Source organism: Phyllopteryx taeniolatus, chromosome 16 (assembly GCF_024500385.1).
Source record: "Phyllopteryx taeniolatus isolate TA_2022b chromosome 16, UOR_Ptae_1.2, whole genome shotgun sequence".
Classification (NCBI taxonomy): Eukaryota; Metazoa; Chordata; class Actinopteri; order Syngnathiformes; family Syngnathidae; genus Phyllopteryx; species Phyllopteryx taeniolatus.
The window spans coordinates 21,075,656-21,097,411 of NC_084517.1; the positions used below are offsets into that span (position 1 = coordinate 21,075,656).

The 21,756-nt window shown below is 43.9% G+C and overlaps 1 protein-coding gene across 1 annotated transcript; it reads right to left on the reverse strand.

The window, feature by feature from the left end:
• Positions 1–6,222: 6,222 nt before the first annotated feature.
• LOC133466632 (cdc42 effector protein 4-like) lies at positions 6,223–20,128 on the reverse strand. Its single transcript, XM_061750572.1, has 2 exons — positions 19,839–20,128; positions 6,223–9,075 (listed from the first exon to the last, which is right to left on the reverse strand). Exon 2 carries the CDS (start codon positions 8,989–8,991, stop codon positions 7,999–8,001), a length of 993 nt encoding a protein of 330 aa, XP_061606556.1. The 5' UTR covers positions 8,992–9,075; positions 19,839–20,128; the 3' UTR covers positions 6,223–7,998.
• Between the last annotated feature and the right edge of the window lie 1,628 nt (positions 20,129–21,756).

Below are 21,756 nucleotides of genomic sequence, written 5' to 3' on the forward strand. Positions count from 1 at the left end.
ATTGGTGAGTATTTTGGTGAATATCTGACAATGGGTTCCAAAGAGAAACAACAAGAATAAGCAAATTTGTAAATAGCGAACCACGACTAGGCGGGGGCTTACTGTAAACTACCGTTCTCAAGTCACTCAATTCAAAATCTCATTATTTTTTTGAAAGAAATGGTAACTGTGTTTTTTTGTTTGTTTTCAATGAGCATAACATTAAATTAATAAGAACACCAGTGATCATCAGGTCCAAAAGTAAGGTATTTTTGTTTATCAATCTATGCCAGTCTCATATAGTGACAGGCATAACGATGAAATGTTTTTCCATTGGATGGTACAAGGGTACATCATTAACCTTGATGTTAAATACTGTATGTGGCTCGGCTCAAAGTTTGGCCAACAGTGGCTGGACATCATCATGTGGTTTTTAAAAAAGTGCTTTTCTTTCAAAAATATGGACATTTCGAAGTGACCCCCAAATTTCTTTTCTCACTGCCATTGACGGCTTTAGAAGTCAAATATCCATGTCAACTGGGAAGGCTGGCAGTGAATCAGTTTTAATAGTAGACTATATATATAGTACAACGCTGTATTTTCATAGAAAACATGAAATCGTCTGGGTGACCACAAACTTTTAAACAGTAGTGTATTTAACAAGTAATAGTGTGTATTCTTGTGTTTTATGTAATTATATATTTGTGTTAGGCGGCACAGTGGACATATGGTTAGGTTGGGGGTTCAAATCTCAGCAACAAAAGTTTTGGCATCCTTAAAACGAAACCAATGACACGTGACCATAGCCGACATATATTCCCGTCTGTTCTGGCTATACAATATTTATAGCCCATTTCCAGCGGTTGGCAGCTGTGGTTGTGCAGGGTGGAAAAAGACATTTCAACACTTGCTTCGGGCCCGAGGAGGAAAGCGATGACACAATCCCGCCTAAATGATTAAGTCGGACTGAAAAGTGCGTATGAAATATTAGCAGTCGCTTCGTTGTGGCTATGATGACGTAAGCAAGCGCACATACCAAGTTCATTTTTCAGCAGGCATCTGCCGGGGCGTCCTCACCCCTCCCCCGATCCACGTGTGTGTGCGCCCGCGTGTGTGGTCTGCAGGCTTTCCGAGGTGAAGAGGACAACGAGGACAACACCGGGCACTTGAATGTTTCTATTCTGTGCTGCCGGTGATAATAATCCTTGCGTCTTGCGCTGCACAATGGAACACAGTACAAACAGTGCTGTAAGTGAAATTACAAAAACAAAGAACAAGACTATAAAATGAACAATGACAACCGTTTCATGTGACATACAGTATAAGCAGTACAAATGTAATGAAACATATATATATATATATATATATATATAAAAAAAATAAAACGCTGAATTATTTGGCGATATTGACGCGCTTTCCCTTGCAAGAACGATCCAAATGTGTCAGATTCTTGTGAAGAGCCCCCTTCAGGTCACCTAGCAACTTTGCACGTGGATTTAGATCTGGGCTCTGGTTGTAAAAAACAATTATTAAGGGGGGGGGGGGGGAACACGTTTTAAGACTCATATTAAACCTTATTTCACAGCTCTGGACAACTTCAAAATTATCCAAATTTGGTCGTTGTCATCATTTTTTCACAAATCTGGACTTTTGGTCTTTTTTCTCAGGTCGTCTGTTGTTTTCATATATTATTAAAAATTTTAAGTTTTGAGAACAAATCTTTGAAGTCTCTTGGACACTTGAACTGTCTGAGGAATGTCGTAATGTCTTCCACCACGCTGCGGGAGCCGTGCGGCGTTATGTCACCTCAAGATTCAAAGTTTGGATGTTTTTTAGACAATATCTAGTGAAAATAGTTAGGTTACATACATTTGAGTAAGTCTATGTTTTTTAAATAATGGATCACTATCATGCTTCAGTGCAGAAGGAACTAGTCAGCACAAAGGTACATTATTACTGTGTTTTTTTTTTAATACAACACAATACTGTTGAGCGTAATGTTTCTTACAAAGTAAAAATGTAAAAAAAAATGTGGGTTTTTTTCGGGGGCTGGAACGGATTTATTGCTTTTCTATTCATTTCAATGGGGAAAGGTGATTTGAGATACAGATGTTCTGCGATAAGAGCGTGGTCACGGAATAAATTTAAATCGTAAATCTGTAATGAGCCCATGTGCCACAAACACAAAGTATAATGCATGAAGTGCTGCATCCTTGAGCGAAAATGCTATTTTTGGCTTGCTTTCCCCCCCCCCCCCCCCACCAACCCTGCTAGTAGAAGCCCCTCGCCTTGTCGCTCGTCACCTAACTTTGCCCCAGTCATCATGGCAACAAACGCCAAACTCGCTATTGGCCCAGCAGTATAAGGGGCGGGGTTACACATTGCTCACTTGCATGAGACAGGGCCAGCCCCTCAAAACAGGCTAATATCAGCAAGCCAGGAGATAGAGGAAATTAGCACAGTGAACGTATTTGCAAATTTTTTTTTGTGGACTATGTTAGTCACTGAAAAACTCCTTTATTCGCCATTTTTGTGTTCAGGCCAAAGCCATGTCTAATGTAAAACTACTGCTTTGGCGCTATCTTGTGGCATGTTGGGACCAAGGAACGATTTTGAAGTGAGGGGAGGAGCTTCATTTGGTCAGTCCAAACACTGTAGCCTTTTCTTCTTGCAAAAAAAGAAAAGTACTTTGTCGCCATCTTGTGGCATCAATTACTAACCTTTTTCAGTGGGCGTCAAATGCTCACAGATTTTTCTTTGACGAAAGCGTGTCACAGTTACCTTTGAACTGTTCGAAATTGCATAATATGGCTGCTCTTTTTTTTTTTTTTTTGTCCACGTGTGAATAGAAATTACGAGCTGAGCTAATTACATTACGGAGTCTATTTGGGGAGATACGTTCATTTGTTTGTGGACGCAGGAGGACGTTCATGACGGAAAATGTTTCCGAAAGATAAAGTTTGTTTGGAGACTCCGAACTTGGCGGCGTTGCAGAATTTTGACAGAGACAAACGACGGCGGAGGAGCTTGCGCCGCCGCCGTGTCTTTAACGAACGGCTAAGTGTGTCATTGCGTTTGAAATACAGTCAAATCGATCTAAGTGGATTCGAGGAGAGCACGAGAGGACACGGGGAAGGCAGTCGGGGGGGGGGGGGGGGGGGGGGGGGATTTTTAATAAACATGAGCATCTCAGATACACCGGAAGATGAGTTTCTGGCTGCAAAACACATCCGGGCCCGGTTTGCAGCACGCTGCCCGTTTGGGAGATGTCGTACTCACCGGGCTGCCGCACGAGGTCACAGGTCGCACGCGTGGGAAAGGGCGTCCGGGTGGCCTCGTGTTTGCGGTTGGCGCTTTCGCACTCGTGGCTGCAAAAGCGTCCAACAACCGCACTCCTTCTCGAGTACACGACACACAAAGTCAAATACACGCAAACTGGTGGAAACGAGCCCAATGCTGATAAACGTCACTGATGCCCGCATCCAAATTACGGGCATCGATTTTCGGTGCCCGCAACACAAGACGTCCTCCCAGAACTTGCTCGTGCCAACGGAATTTTGTTCTCAAAGAACGAGCAATGCTCGCGTCGCGTTTAACAGCGATGCCGATTCGTTTCAAGGACGAGATCGGTTCATCGAGAACGACACGATCCGAAACAATTCGGTGGCTTGAAATCCATTCGGCAACTTTTTGGTCAAAAATTCAACCGGCGTGACTGTGAAATAAATACGTGGATACTGGATAAAAACTGCTTGGAATGTTTCAGCAACTGATGTTTGGCCTCGCTTGCTTCTTGGAATCGTACATCAACTTAGCAACTTCTCATATTCTTAGCAATTTGCGTGTCCGTCATGTTTTCTCCTCGATCGTTTTTGATTACCGCCAAGCCAAACCGAATCCAAACTTTTGATTAAAAGCTTGGAAGGACATCACCGACAGCAAAACGTCAATCGGGTAACACGTGACATCTTTATCGTTAAAGGTGCTAAACACACACACATATACACGCAATCATATAAAATCTGCCGTGCTTAAATTCAATGTGTTATTTCCTAGCGTCGATACAATCGATTGATGACCTTTTAGAACGATTTAAATCGATATATTTTGAAACACACACACACGAGTTCGTGCCCTTGTGTTACGGGGACCTGATTTGTCCCGAAGACAAACTTGTGTATCCACATTCCCCCAAGAGTGATGAAATAATAACAACAACAAAAACACACACACTCCTTTTTTTTTTTTTTTTGCAGTTTGTTTTTGAGCCATTTAAATAAAAGGCCCGGCCAACATGCTGCTGCAAACTTAAAAGAAATCAAATGCTGCAGTTGCCAGGGGAGTGGTCTCCATTTGTGTGCGTATACCATGTGTGGGTTTGTGCACGTGGGAGGGGTTTAAAAAAAAAAAAAAAAAAAAAAAAAAAAAAAAAGAGAGAAGACGGTATATGAGCAATCTTGTATGGAGTTTCTTTTTCCCCCCAACGTTTTTACTCCCAGTTTCGTTGCTATTCCACCCCCACTCTTCCCCTCCGCCCACCTTCCACACTGCACCGGGCAGGTTGTTTAATTCTTTCCAGATTGCGGCATGCTGTCGGCCCCTGCAAGGGCTCACAAGAAGTCTGCTGATGGAATTTAGTAGGGGAAAAAGAAAAAGAAAAAAAAAAAAAAAGGGGTTTGGCAGTGTCCAGGCTCGGGGGCGCCTGACGCAACACAGCCGAAGGCAGACAGCGCCTCCCAATGGTGACGCTGGTAAACTACAGCCCACAAGTGAACACATTTGACTTGAAGGAGGCAAGTCAAGTTTTTTTTTTTTTTGTGGGCGGGGGGTGTAAATGTGAAGAACAAAATGTTGCCTCATACTTCACCCCTATGGCATCATTGGTGACTAACAACATTTTACAGTAAATGATGCAACACTTATTACAAAACCTTGCGTGTGACATTTGTGAGGCTATGAATGAAGACATACTACAAATCTATGCCGCCCCCCCCACACACACACACACACACACACACACACACCAGATGTGAGCCTCCTGCGACCACTAGATGGCAGTAGACAACAAGCAGTCGTGTAACAAGTACTTTGAAGTCGGGGGGGAAAAAAAAGGCCACACAATCCAACAACACTAAATTAAATGAGCAAACAAGACAATAAAACAAAAAGTAGTTATGCATAAAAAAGACTAACGGCGACCAAACAGAACGATTAATTGCGCAGCTGGTGCGTATTGACCGCCAGAAATCAATTTTGACGGTCTGCCGTTATCACCGGGGTGAGAATAATGACATTTTTAGCCCCCGTTGACAAATTGGATGCTGGTGTAATGTGACATCAAGAAATGGAGGGCCTGCAAAAGTGGCCTTGAACGATTGAACAAGGGAACAAATCGGAGCTTTGCAAAAAAAGGGGGATTCCCTGACTGGACTGTGCAAAGCCCCGAGGTGTCGGATTACAAATCCACATTTATAGTCATGTGAAATTTCTGGCCCACAAAATAAAAAGGCTAAATATGAATGTTCCCTCTTGAAAATAAGCTATCGAAAAAGGAATAATACCAAAAATGTGCATTTCATTGGATTTGAACCCACATTAAGCACAAATTGAACATCAAGACTGAAATTAAATATAGAAAAAAACTCTAATGACTGAGTTCAAATGTATTGCATAAAAATTCGACACAAAAATGTTGAAAAACAAACAGTTCATATAGATTAATTGCAAATGTATTGCACTTGAAAGTTAAATACAACCGAACTGTGGCGAGGTAGTGATTGTTACAGGTACCACTAGAGGGAGCCCGTGTAGCAAACTTTTCGAATCCCTGCTTGAAATGATCATTTCAACTTTGACACATTGTTTAACGCTATAAATTAGACATTGTAGGCAAAATAGTTCCGTCGCGGAAGGAAATAACAGTCATGTAGTAAGCCCAAGTGTTCATCAAAAATGAGATGGATGTTTAATACCCAAAATGTGCATTTGGTAACATTATGCATTTTCTTTACTGCCTCTCCTCAAAAAAAGGACGCTGGTGAGCTGGAGCGGATTCAATTCAAATGTATTGCACATAGGTTAAAACAATTCTATAAGGCTAAATGTAACGGTTTTGAACTTAGGAGTTAACTACAACCCAACTGGACTTAAGTTGTGATTCTTTCACATACCACTAGATGGAACTCAGTGAGCTAAGATATCATCTCCTAACGTGCCGAGACGATCACGAAACATACGGCGGTGAATGATCACAAATTCTTTTATTGAAAAATATACGTTATTTTGGCTAATACAGGGAACAAAAGCTGTAAATATACAGTCGAAACAACAACAGTAAGGCAAAAGACAAACGTCCCTCATTCACACACAAAACCGTAGAACAACCTGAATTATATACGATAGTGTTGGTGTTATTTAGTTTTAAGCTAAAACATGTTTGGAAAGTGACAGTCTCCCGATCATTCCCGACAAAACAAAATTTGCTGGAATAATAATAATGACATTTTGGCAGGTCCACCAGCTAACCGCAGCACAACGAATCCTTTTTTTTTGGGGGGGGGGGGAAAGATGAAGCAACAGTCAAGCAGCGATGACTCCACAAGCTGCAACCAAATCTTTTCTGCTGCTGCTTCTGCTTTTTGCAAACTCACAAAACAAACACAGATAAGAACAAATAATGACAGATTTGGATTTAATTGGGTCTGTTAGTGACACTGAATAAAGCTAATTAATAAGACAGGAAGTGACAACGCAGCGCATCTCCCCAAATAGTCGCTTGGGGGGGAAATGTTACCGCTTGATTCCAATTTTAGTGAACGTGGGGTTTAAAGCCAAGTCCAAATGACAAGTGTGGAGAAATTCAGCAAAACGAGCGGGGACACCTCTTCATCATCGTCATCATTAATAGTGTGCAGGGCACTCGATTACAAGATTCGTTCGGGACGTGCCTTGTGAGGTGCTGCTGTTTTGGTTAGCAACAGGGTTCAACTAGTCTCAGCAGTTAACTAATGTCTATGTTTGAACATAGTACAGTTCGAGCATGCACCCCAAGTCCGATACTACCATCCGCTCACGAAAAACAGATGCGTCCGTTTTGCCATTTCGCCGGTAGGCTGGAGAACATCCCAGCAGACTGGAGCAATGGCGGCGTACGCTCTGGACTGGTCACCAGCCAATCACATGCAAACAACCATTCACACCTATGGACAACTTGGTCTTCAATCAAGCTAATATGCATGTTTTTACAATGTGGGAAGAAGTTAAGATGATTTGTTTACTATTAAAAAATATTCGTCAGTGTTTTTTTTTTTACATTTTTTTTAATTGTACTTATTACTTAGAGGAAATGCACAAGAAGCCTTGGAAAAACATGAACCAGATTCAAACCCAGAACCAGGCAGGCAGATATACGAACCACGCCAACACCGTGCTGCCCGCTCCCAATTTCCATCACAAAAAAACAAAACTGTCAGCTCATGGAAGCTATTATTCATGCACGGACGGATTTAAACGCCGTGGCTAACCAAAACTACAGCACCGTCTGTCAGATCCTGATTGGGTGTCACGCACACGGCACCGATTTGAGGAAATACGATACTGTGGCCTTAAGACAAACCTTCCGCACTTGCGCTCGCTATACACTTAACGCTCAACGTCCACCATTAGGCTCTCGTTTACTGTCAGAAATGTGCAGCTGGCGGGCAGGAAAAAAACAGAAGAATTCCACAGGAAGCGGCGACACGGGAGCCCGGCAGCTCAGCGGCACTCGTCATTTATATTCTGATGGAGGAGGAGATACCCGAGTGCCGGTCCTGTGGTGATGAGAGGAGGGGGTGGGGCGGGGGGAATGAGATGCTGGGAAGAAAAAAAACTTTTCCGTTCCAAGCGGTCCTCGGTGGCCCTCTTCTGGAATGTTCCATATTCAATGAGCGAGAAGAAATGAATTCCTCGCGATTCCCACAATCCAACTCCACTCTCAGGGGGTGCTACTTGCTTACGTAAACAGCATTCCAGAGTTTCTCATACGCGGATCTCATCATCGTCGTCGTCGTCTAAGAAAGACGAGAAGTGGCTCTCCTCTTCCGGCGGAGCGCTGAAGGTGGCGCTGTCCGTGTCGGCCGCGTACGCGCGGGCCTTCTCGTCCAGGGCCGCCGAGCCCGAGCTGGACACGGAGCAGCTGTCCAGGTGCTGCAAGTGTTTGGGGAGGACCTCCGGGGTGTACTGGGGGGTGTAGGGCGCCTCGGTTTCGCTGCTCTGAGGCACTTTCGCCACCGCCGCCGTCCTCCCGGCGTCGTCTTCTTCTTCTTCTTCTCCTTCGTGGGCGCCGAGTGGCGGGGAGGCGCGGCCCTCGCTGCTCTTGCCTTCCTCGTAGCCGAGGTCGTCGTCCTCCTTTTCCATCACGCCCAGGATGTCCCCCAGCATGGACGGGCCCAGGTCCAGGTGGAAGGACATGACCGACTCGGCGTGCTTCATTCCGCTTCCGGGGGGGCTCCACTTCTCGGGGAGCTCGCCGGGTTCCCCGAAGCGGCGCTCTTCCAGCTCCAGGAAGTGCGTTCCGGTGGCCGCGGCGTCCCCGCCATCGCCTTCGCTGAGCTGCTTTAAAGGACTCGGGGACAGACTCTTGGCCGCCACGCCGTCGGCTCTGTCCTCGTCGTTGAGGAAGGGCAAAGACATGGCGTTTTTCACGTAAGTCGGAGACCCTCCGGAGACCCCCAGAGGGTGCTCTCGCTGCTGGTCCACTCGGGTGGTGGACTGCGAGCGCTTGCTGCTGCGGAAGGTGCGCGACAGGAGGCCCGGCCGAGGGGAGCTGGGGAAGGAGGCGGTCTGGGCGGGGGGTTCGCCCGAGCGTGTGCTGAGGAAGGAGGTGTCGCCGAAAGCGTCGCCGCTGCGGCCCACGTGCATGGTGTGGCGGAAGTCGCCCAGCGGCGCGCTGATCATCTCCCGGGTCAGGTCGGTGCGGGAGCGCCGGTTCTTCTGGGAGGAGCCGGACACCAGCTGCTTTAGGATGGGCATGACGGCGGATTTTGTTTTTCCTTTTTAGCTCGGGGGACGGTCGAAAATCCTGGATGAACAATCCTCAACAGTCAGCACGGGAACCTGAAAATAAAATAAAATGCTTTACACAAAATGCACTTAAATGCAACATTATCCGAATGTGATGTAATGCAGAGTGATGTTTCAATGGGCACTCAAAAATTAAGATAACAACTTTAATCTCAATCTCCAATTGCAGCTGCAAGCACAGTTGAAGACCACACGCCACAGTCGGCGCTGTTATTTTGGCGAGCAACCGAACTCTGCATGGCTCTGCAGTAAACTTTACTCATCCGTAAACTCAGATAATTACAGATTAAAGAGTTCCCCGGTCTACATCCAACAACAAGCGCAGTTTTGAGGTTACGAAGAGTGCGCAATCAACTCATTTGCACAGCGGCGGAAGAATACGTTGTCACGTGACACAAGAAGGCGCACTTAGTTCCTACCATAATTACTGCTGTTAATTTGGATTGTTTTGCATTTATGGCCTTGGGAGTCTTTTGCAAATGAATATTGACTGTAGTTCTGGTTTAAATACCGCGGTAGCAAAGGCTAGCAATTGAATTGAATTGAATTTGTCGCTACCGTACGAACACAAGCATCTATACTACCGATTTTTCCCCAAAACGCTCCTTTGTCTTACAAGTCTTTTAGAGAAGTGGCCAACACAGAATTTAACCAAGTGTTATTTTCAGTGCAACTGGTTACATTTCTGTCAAGTCAACGCAAATCATTCCGAGGAATTTCCTCTGAAAAGAATCCATCAATTATGCAAAAAGATCACGATGCTCGCACAGTGACGTGACCTCAACGCGGCACTAAAACTGTCAGGGAACCTCCACAGGAATGCGTTTTAAAACAGAAAGTGTGGTCGGGATCGTGACGCCAAGCGCACGCACAGTACGGGACAAAAGTATTAATACACCGAGCCATTGCTTTGACACGTGTAATAAATGGGTAACGAGGATGGACCGGCTGCCTCTTCAACACGCCTCGGGAAGTTTTTGACAATCCCGCATTATTGAAACATGCCATTCATTCCACACACAGGAAAACCTCGACGCAGACCGCCAGCGAGACGCCGTTCCCACTTCCTCAGGTGGCGCCCTGCAGGTCAGCCGTGGGGTGTCTCATTTGGGGCTCTGACATGTTGAGAAAACATGAAAAGAGTGCAGCAGCTGCCATGGTGGTCTACCAAGGGCAAAGCAGTTCCTGGCACCTTTTAATTGCAGATGGAAACTCGCCGTGGTTGCACTTTCTTGCACTTGGGCTCAGATACTGTCAGGGTGAAGAACCATTCTTTGACTCCCGCATTGTTTACGCTACAATTTTGGATTTATCCAATGGAATAAGACTTCCCAATCAGATTCAGGCCACGTACTTTTTTTGGGCCATCCACTTCTTGAGGTTGGCTTTGGTGTTTTTGGTGATGGAAAAAAATGGTGGCCCACCAAACACATAGGTGAGCTTTATACAGTGCCAGGAAGTTATGATTAAAACTCAAAAACTAAATTGGATTCTCTTTCCTGGCCGTGTCACATTTTTCATGGTCACATGTTGCTAGGTAGAATTCACGGGGCACAAAAAACAAACTCAATTTAGCCAAAAGTGAGTTTACTTAAGACAGTCGTACACAATTAAATGCAAATAAAGTCAACATTACACTAAAGCATGTAAACATTTAATTATAATCCATAGAATAAAAGTATTCAAAAACAAGTTGAAAGCTGGACTACAAAGATGCGTTTTTGAAGCAATATATATATATATATATATATATATACATACACACATATATATACACACAAACACACGGACATACAAGGATTCAATGTTATGAATGGTGTACAATTGACTAGTTTGTGTAGCGTCTTAAGACCACGTTGTCACTCAGTGGTTTTTCATACAAATATTTAGTGTAGTTGTGACTTTACGACTGCATTAGCGTCGGTTCATGATAGACTCTGGCGTGTTCCAACTTTTCCGAATTGGGGTTATGTCACCGCCGTTGAACGGAACCCTGACCGCCTTGATGCCATGAAGCTCTCAACGCTGTTTCCTTAGCGACCCACACAGCAGCAGGACGAGAGCCCAAGAAAGTCCGGATGACCCGCTTGAAGGCAGTGGTTCCAGAACCAGCCGTTTATGCATTGCATCTCGCGCTTGAAAATCACAAGAAACTTTCTCCACCACAGCGCCACCTGCTGGATGCCCCGAGTGCAAACTGCCCACTAGCCCTCGCGCTCGTTATCCCGTCACCTCACCGGCACGCGGCGCGAACCAGCCGAGCCTCGACTCCCTGATTAAATGCCCCCACCTGCCTCGTTTCCACGGAGACGCCCTCCATCACGCGACAGTGTTTCCTGTCAGCGACTGCAGAAGTCTTCAGGCGGCACGCAACACATATGGTCTCCTTATGCGCCAGGCTGCATCTTTGACTCGAATACATTTGGAGCCATCAATGTGGCTCGTTTCCTGCCAAAACGCACATTTTCTCACAGTCACAAGTTTATTATTACAGCTTCATGCGCTCCCCCGAAATGGAGAGTGGGTGGGCGGGCGGGGAGGGTGGGTACAGATACTTCACATCCAGCGAAAAGCTTCTGGGTGGCATAAACAGACTGCAGGGGAAGAAAACAAGACACAAAAGTCCTAATTGTGAGTCTGGTTCCACTCCCTTCCTATCTCATCCCCCCAACCCCCACAGGCCCCGATCAAGCGACACGCTTGCTTCACGTTCGTTACACAGCGCGTTTGTTAAGCTGAATCAAAACCAGCAGCAGCAGCAAAGATGAAGCCAGCTTCAGCTCTGTTTTATTTATAGCTTTTTACATGCGAATGTGCATATATGTTGGTGAAGAAGGGGTGGGAATGAGGGGGGGGGGGGGGGGGGGGGGAGCCTGAGAAGGCAGCATTTGGCGTGGGAACGGCAAAGTCACAGCATGGGAGGCTTGACTTTGTAAACTCTCTTGAACAGCACTCATGGGCTGACTACAAACACGGACGACGCGCCGCAGAAACGCCAGTGCATGTGCTTTGTCTCACTTCAAAAATCAGATAACGTAGGGCAGATTTTGGGGCGACATTTGCAAGATCGGGTAAAAATAGCAGAAAATGCTGCAATAAGCATGCCAGGCCTGCAGTTGACGATTCCATTTTTGTCCTCCGGGGTCTTGTGCGAAATGGTTATCCAATTCACAAACGAGACTAATTCGGCCGATTTATGCACAGCTTTCATTAAAAATTAAGTGGTGTAACTGTCCTTTAAACTGACACTGAACACTGACGCCCCTTAATATTGCTTAATATTAAGACGTGAAGGACTAATTACGACACGAATGCATTCAGTTGAGTTTACCGCAGTTTCTCAACTACATGCCCCATGGGAACAGACTTTTTTTTTGCACATTTAACAATTAATTAAATCTCTACCCTGTTTTGTTATGGATGGGGATAATCTCACTTTAAAGAGGATCCTGTTAACTTGATGGGAGGGCTGAGAGAAGAGCAGACCAACACCAATATAAGTAAACAGGGGGCCATAAATCACATGTTCACGTGGCAGCTCTCGAGGTAGTCTTCATAAACACACGCACGCGCACACACTGGCTGTAAGCCCAGGGCTCAAATCACTCGTAATGAATATGCTTCATAAAACATCCAAGCAATAACTTCAACTTATGAGGAATGACAGGAAATTATTGACTTCCTGCGTTCAACGTTTGACTTCCTGCCGATGCTCTTTTGCACTAAAACGTGTCAATGCACAAGAGGCAGACCACGCACTCATGTACATTGCCCCAATAATATCGACATGCCTTCTTTGTACAGCGTGCATTCTGCTGACGGGGAGTGTGTGGAAGGAACTTTGTGTCTGGGCCATTTGAAGTCATTGACCTGGATGGATAAGTGAATGACCTGAGGGGGAAATGACATGCGGGACATTTAGTGGGCTGGACAGGGGAGGGGCAATTAGCTTGAAAGTCATTCGCAGACATGCCGTTTCTTAGTCTAGATTGCCCCCCACCCACACACACACACAAAAAAACACACAAAAAATGTCAGTAACACGCTACAATCATAACGACGGCACACGCAAGATCCGGTAATTCAGCAGACAAAAAGGCCACCTCTTAGACAGACATCGGCCACCAAACTCAGTTAGCTGGCCTGAAGACCTCGTTTCGGCTCGGAAATCACATTAAATCTGGGAGGGAGGCAGGAAACCGCCGCACAGACACAACACAAGCATCTGATGGGCTTTTAGAACAAAGGTCCAATTTAGCTGTCCGCTCAAAACGACCCATATGGGTCCTGAGAGCGTGTTGACGTACGGAGTGGCTTCAGTCCAAAATCCCACGCAAGGGACTCATTTGGAGCTAAAGTCCCATTCTCGCTCAGCAAAACAGCTCAGTCGAGTTAAAGAGGGTTACTGAAACTGAGTATTTCACACAAAAAAAAAAAAAAAAAAAAAAACAGGTTTTTTTTCAGATAATTAAAAAAAAAAAAAAAAAAAATGTACACATTTTTAAAAAAGAGCTCCCATTGTGCTTGCCACTCACGTTGCTATTTTGCTAAATGTTAGCATTAAAAATAAATAAATAAATAAAATTCTAGGGACGTCCTGACCACTTTTTTTTGTACCTTGATTTTGTGTATCTGGCAAAACCGAGTCCTGGTCGGATACCTCGGCAATGCGTAAGAAAAACGAAAAAAAGAGAGTCCATTACAATTTTTTTTTTCTATTCGAATAAAGGTACTCCAACATGATACCTTTTTATTTCTACGTCTAGTGCGGCATTGGTTCAAACCAATTAAACAATCAGCGGTGCGGCACAAAATAATCGCGATCGGTCCCGATTTACAACTCATACATTTGAAAAAATATCCAACTGCAGACCAACATGTAAAAATCCCCATCAATCTGCCTTAGTGCTTTTTGTCTTGGGTTGCCATCTTGCCATATGCTAGCATACCAAAATTGAAATGCCAACCCTTTACAAAGTAGCAATATTCATTTTGAATAGTACCTGACCATAGGACACAATGTAATATATAAATCCACAAGGCTTGGCGTTTTTTGGTACTGAGTTTGCCATTTTGCTACATGTTAGCACATTAGCATTTCATCAGTTCTCTGAATTAGTACCCAACTACAGGGGAAGATGTAAAATTTTGATCACTCTCCCTCTGTTCTTTTTGTACCCAGCTTGCTAGCTTGCTATACGTTAGCATACCAACTGTCAGAATTTTACAAAGTAGTACTACTAATTTGAAATTGCGTCACGATGCAAAATCCCCGTGGACCTACCTTAGCGTGTTTGCTACGTTAGCATGTTCGCATTTGATCAATTCTCATATGATTCGGTAATCAACTGAACGTGGTCCAAATGTAACTGTGGCCAGACAGACTACAGACAGACTTTTTTTTTTTTTTTTTAATTTATTTTTTATTTTTTTAAAGGCGCACGCATGTTCTTTAAATATCGCCTCAGAGTGTTTTACCGCCATTCGCGCCTGGCAAGCTGGTGTCACGTGACCTTTTTTCACCGAGCCGAGCAAACACGTCCCGTTTAAATTCCGTTGAATTTGCGGCGATATCACAAGAACTGTGCTGCATTCACAAATACGTGCCGCCGACATCACACCAAAGAGGAGACGAGCTTCCTAGAAGAAAAAGAAGAAGAAGAAGGAAAACAAACTACGATTGACATCGCGTGAGCGGGGACTGCGTTGCTGAGATGCCTTTAAAGCTTTTAAAAGAGCAATTGAAAGCATTCTTGGCTGAGAGCGGGCCTGCAGCCAGTCAGCACGTAGCGTGGAGGCTGATCCCCGATGCCCTGAGAGGAGATGACTTGTTTGTGCCACATTAACAGCCTAGCAGTCTCCACAAAACACACTCCATCTTCTTGCCTGACCTGCACTTTTCTCCATGACAGCAGAGAAGGCGAACAGACGACCGGTTCTATACGCGACAGATGACAGGAATGTCTTTGTATTGTGAAAACAACAAGAAAATCTACAGTCGCACTCATTTGCATTATACGGGGATCCTCGGTGTATGACGGTCCTGACGTACAGTTTTTCGAGGGTACAAAAGGCATGCGCAGCAGCGGAGGAATATGCTGTCAACCGATAACACGTTCACGTACATCTACATTACGCTTACTGCTATTCATTTGATTGTTATATGACACAGATGTGTTTTTCATACAAATATTTACTATAATTATGACCCGACTATTGCACTAGTGTAGGTTAGTAATGGACTACAGTCGGGTTGCACGGTATACTGGAACTAGAAAAATACTACGGCATCTTGCCGTCACGGACGATACGAAACTGTGTGTTTATAGCAGCAGTACTTTGAAGAGTTACTATTCCGCCCAACCTTAACATGCTGTGGGCAGTACAGCAAATCAGTAGCAAACAACTCCCCAAATGAGAAGAAAACTTAATTCCTTCAAGCTGTTTGTTGCTCCCAGCTGACGTTTATTGTAAAACTGATACATTAAACACAGAATTCAACAACAAAAGTCCACTAGCTTAATGCTACCTTACAATTCAAAATGCCACATAAGTTAGCACGTGTATATTTTTGTTGTTCTAGCAACGTATCTTGACATTGTACATCAACTGACCAGGTACCAGATACTACCTCGTGGCACTATGACGCGTTCCTACTAGCATACAAAATTGGGCTTCGTCGTCACAGATGATGGATGATGGTTACATATGGCGTGTAGGAGTGGGAACGGGGTGGGAGTGATGCCCAAAGGAAGGGCAAGGAGAAATCGACCGTGTGACGCCTCCCACCTCTCGGGAAAAATCGACCCCAACTGCCCTCCCTGTGTAAACAAACTCAAGTAAACAAACACAGCTCGTATCTCCATCAACACGTTATGACAGGCTAACGGATCGCGCCGCTGTTGTGTGCGTCCACACAACGCGGATCATCGTCGGGACCACCGGATTGGAACCAGGTACACTAGAGCGATGCTAAATTGCCAAGTTAGACTTTTGTGTGCCACTGGCGGGTGTGTCAATGTGAATTGCAATTGAGGCCATGAAGCCACAAGCTAGCGGGAATGCTGACGAAAGCCGCCGGCCTTCGTCCCCGGTGACCATGTGGTCAACCACAACAACACGAGAGAGGCCTCTGGAGAACCGTCAACCTCGAAGACTGCTGGGGAAAACCTGTTCTTGCATTCTTGTCTGCGACGGAAGGAATGGGAGGGAGAATTTGTGGCATCCATAGAATGTTGCTTTAAAGTGACATAATTGCAGAGACTGAAACCAGCACGCTGCCAACAACTTGTTTTAACGCGTACAAATGAAACCTTCACTGATGAGACAGCTGAAACTGGCTCCGGCATGAGAGCGGTTTAACATGAACCACAGGACGGTGCGACAGAATCGACGTTTCCTTTAAACTGATAGAACCAGAGAGTGCTGGCTCACAATGACAACAGCAGAGAACAAAACAATGGCACCAAACAAAAGCACCAGTCAAAGCCTTTCACACAATGACATGAGAGACCAAAAACACAGAAGGACAACAGCGTCATAAAAAGAAAAACGGAATTTTACAAAATTCATGACAAACTAAAGGTGTGTTTACACAACAATCATCTGGTACAAACTGGTAAGGTTTATTCAACGAAAGGTTTTGTGACTATGTTGTCAAAACAACCTCCTCTGCCACAGACATCCTGTTCTGTTTTCAAAGGTTAAAATTTGGTGGCATTCATCGATTTGAAAGCGGTGCCTTGACTTCGGAGCTTTTCCAGATACGAACCGATTATTTTTTTTGTCTTGAGTTGAGGCAACAGTTTGAGTATGATGCCAGTGAACTTAACAATAAGCCTCAGTTTGGCAGTGTTCACTTTAAAACTAAACAAAACAAAGAATTAAACAATTCAACAATCAAACAAATTAAAAACAATTTGAATGTGGGATTAACCCAAATCATATTAAGTTTGTTTTACGACAAATGATCTGTTCACAATTGCCTTACCTAGATAAATAAAGGTTAAATAAAACAAATAAATATAAACACTTTGTGGTAATCATGAACCTTAACATATCACAAGCAGTATCAATACATACAAACAGAGCCTACAAAAAAATACTCACAGGCGTATATTCTTGATCCTGTGCAAAAAATAACCATTATTGTAGTTTCGTTAAAAAAATGGTCAAGTCAATGTCCTGTTTTCAAATGTTAGCATTTTCAGGCTCCATATTAAGTTTGCTTTTCATCAGTTTTCTGTTTGTTTTTCATTAAACATTATGTCAATGATCGCCATGTTCCGTTTTCGAATATTAGCAAATTCTGGTTGAGCAACGCTGTTGTCGTAGTAAAAAAACGACTAAAAAAAAAAAAAAAAAGTGCTGTTTTGGTCATGAGCCTGAGCTAGTGACTTTTCTCACAGGAAGTTCGTATTTATGGTCAATGAGGCAAAATTCCAAGCACGTTAAGCCGAGCATCCTTCGAGAGTAGTTTCACATCCTGGGAGGCGTTTATGGATAACAACTAACAGTTTGTGTTGGTATTTCCTGGAACGTGAAAGTACCGGACACCACACAAACACACACAGCCTGCAACGAGCGCGCACACACATGTTCACGCACGGGATGCCGCAAATAACACGCTGAGGGACCGTTTCAGATGCTTTTCTGAAAATCCTAAACTGCGACTCGCCAATTCTAGCACATAAAACGCAAACAAATCCCACTGCAACTAGAGGCTAACGTTCACCTACAGTCTCTACGCTGAGCCGATTTGTAACCGAAGACGAGAAAACTTGTGCGGGCTCGTTAGCAGGCTAAAGCCATAGGTGGGGAAGTAAACAGGCTGAGCTGGTGACACACGAGGAGGCCGTGTCATCCATTTCAAATCCATCACGGCGTCCAGTGACGTGTCACAAAAGCGCCCCCGCCCCCATGTGTGGTTTGGATAAGAGGGGTCGAAGGTAAACGCACTGGAAGTTGCAAAAACAAAGGAGACCCCACACGAAGACGCCTGATTACATTGTCTCCTGGTGAAAGGGTGAAGTGGTGACGGACTGATGAACCCCACAGGTGAAGTCCATCAGCTAATAAAATACTACTCAGCGACCACATGACATCACGTACTGAGCAACTGGCTAGCTTGTTAGCTGCTGTTGCTAAAGATGGCCGCAGCATCTTACTCGTCAAATAAACAGGAATGACTCCCCAGATTTTGTGCGTGTCAAACAGTTTGTTCGCGAGTTACACTGTTAATGCTAAAGTTAACTGTGGCACTTTGCCATCTAAATCAATTTTAAAAAATGGTTAACCAATATATTTTATTCATCTATCGACGCTCATTAGCTACATTGCTAATGCTAAAGAAAGTTGAGGTACCTTGCTAGCAGTAAAAATAGAACCTGGGTCACCATTTTGTAGGTATCATCTGTCTGTCTATCTTTAGCTTGTTAGCTAGCAATACTGTTGATGCTAAAGTTAGCCGTGGTATCTTGCTCTCAACATCCATCACAAATGCCTAACTGATATATTTTATTCATCGACTGCAGTGGTTGTCAATTATTTTTACACCAAGTGAAGTAGCGCTTCAAAAAATATTTGGTTTTCCAAGTACAAAGAGTTCATTTAAAATGAGGCAGCGGTATTATTTCTGAAATGTATATTTCATTACACTGTGACATTACGCACAGTTTGAACATTAAAACTCCACTTAAATACAGGAAAATAGATGACAGTACATAAATTAGGATTCAATTCAAATGTGTTGCACATGAAAGTTAAATCAAAATTCTATCCAAATAAATTTCTGTAAACAGTTCTAAAAGATTAAATGCAAATATAATGTACTTCAAAGTTAAACATAAATGAACTGTCCTTAACAAATGGATTGTCCTGGAAAGTTTAAGCTGCTGTAAAATTATGCACAATTGGAACAGTTATTCCAATTGATTCGGTCACGTACCACTAATGGGATTCATACCACACGCTGAGAATCACCGATCTACTGTATTGGCTATCGAAGCTAATTACCTGTATACATTTACACTGCTAATGCAAAGATGAAAACATCTTTGCTGACATCACAACACTCGAAAGTCACACACTCAGAGTTACAGATACTACAGTATTTAGTCACAGATACTACGGTATTTAACCGGCTTCCTTGATGATATAAAAATAAAAAAATAAAATAAAATAAAAAAATAAAATGCAAGATGGACTCTATCTGGTTGCTGAAGCGAACTAACAAAACAAATTGAAAAAAAAAAAATTAAAGGCTCTCCACTATGGCAGGATACAAGCAGATTTTATTTGACACAGCAGATTGTATTTGACACAATACAGAAAGGGACTCCACAAACACCTCAAAACAAGTCAATGACATTAATATGAACATTTTAAAAACATTTGGAATAAAAGCACATTTTCTTGAGATGAAAGACACATTCAATATTAGCTAATAGGTTGTTTTTTTGCTTTGTTTCTTTTTCTAAAAGGAGGGGGGCTAAGCGACGGATTCTAGCCGTGCTTGTATTTTATATATTATTTTTTAATTAAAATGTGACACGACAAGCATAAATCAGCGCTTGCAGGGGTGTGTGCATGGCACGAGAACAATAAGTAGCTGCAACACAAAAGCATCAGCTGCCATATTACCCACCCACCCACACACACACACACTGCCCCCCCCTACCCCCACACACCCCAACCCCAACTAAACATCTCCAAACAGCAGGACACAACATCATTTGTAAAATAGAAACAAAAAGTCAAATGTGCTGTTTGAATCCCAAACGGTGAAGCACGCTTACCTTAGCATCCCATTCAGAAAGCCGGTCCCACGTTGAGGTCCCCCAGCAGAATGGCAATTGGGGGGGGGGGGGACACACGCCTCCAATGAAATGAGACGCCAAAAAATAAATAAATGAATAAATAAATGGCCAGTTCGGAGGTGGAGGCCGAAGCGAGAGTGGCCTCCTCGGTGGATCTGTCACGGAGCCACGCAAAAGAGCACCGTCGTGTGCGAGCAGCGTCAAGTCCAACCGCGCGCCCGTGCGCGTGCGCGTACGCGTACCTCCTGCAGGAGCGGCTCATTTGGCCACGCCCCCCGCTCACAGCGCCTTAAAGGCACACGAGCCCCGGAAGAAGTAACACGTCATATTAAGTCGACAAACAACACTTGTTTTTTTGTTTTTTTTCCCCTCCAAACCTTTCATTTGTTATGAGAAACACAGAACATCCCAATTCAATCGCCAGGGAGTGAAATGCAAACACAGGCAAAAAAGTCTGTTTCATTACAGAGGTACAGAAATATAGAGCAGATAAATCCAAAGTTGTATGTGCTGCTTTCACATTTGTGAATATGCCATTTAACCAATAGTATAATACGATTAATGATTAATAATATAAAATTGTTTTTTTTAATTAACAGGTGGACAGTGAATGAAGCTAAACATTATATTTTCAAAGCAAAGAGAAAGATTTGGTGCTATACAGAATGAAATTAAGTTGTAAATACGTTTCCATAATTTGGTTGTGAATGGACCATTCCAAAATGAAAAAAAAATATTTTCAGGGGATCCTTCACAAAAATTTGGATCAGTCTTTTTTGAAATATTGTAGAAATGTGGGCAAAACCTATGAATTATTTTAAAAGGTACTTATTTTATTTTTCAAGTAGATTCCAAATCGTTACCCAGTGATTAATTCCAATAAGAAAACATATGGAACCGTTGCAAGATCTTTGTGAATTGATGTGTGTAAATGAAAATTATTGTTGCGCCTCAAACAAAACATGGATAGGAAGTATTATCCATCCGTCCATCCGTTCTCTTCACCGCTTATCCTGATCAGGGTCAAGGGTGATGGAGCCGATCCTGGCTGATTTCGCCAGCCATAAAGGAAGTATTAAAACAACATCAAATCCATGTTGTGTTGGTTGAATGTAATAAACTATATCATATGTTCTCATCTGTCTGTCTGTTAACTAATATATCTTATCTAGCTAGCTACCTGCAGACGCGTCGTCAGACCTCAGTCTTGTGCTGCGTTCACACCGGATGCGTATTGGGCGTTTCACGCGGCGCGATGACAAAGAAAGCCAACGCAGTTCGTGCGAATAGATGCGAATCTGTGCCGGGCGGTATTGCCAACACACATACACACACACACACACACACACACACACACTTGGACCTACTTGGAGTAGTGTGTCTAATATAGAGTGAAGAGGCGGCATCTCTCTGCGCTGAACGTCCTCATCAACGCTGCGTCCTTCCGCTCAGATTGAAATGTTTGATTGAGGTGCTTTTCAAAAGCAAGTTGCATCACTTGGGCCTTGCATCTGGGCAGCCTTGTGCGCCGTGGTACGGAGGGGAAAGGAGTTTTCACACATTGCCATGGGAGCTCCTAAAGTTAGGGCAAAGTGAACGGGCTGTGACAAAGGCGGTCGGCATAGCTCGCAGGAACACACGACGAGCCGAACGGACGAAGGAATGTGCGAACGGTTGTTTGTCCTCAAAGGACACGCGTTGGACAGGCTTCAAATGTCACGTGTCGATCACGGACTTAAGTGACTTCCCGTGACTCGAAAACTGGACCCTGGCTAATTACAATTTACAAAGTTACGGACAAAGCCCCTAGTGATGCAAATTGCATCGTTTTTAGTCCGATACAAATGCATGTTATGGCTTTTTAAGGGAGGAAGCTCCTTTTAAAATGAAGAATTAC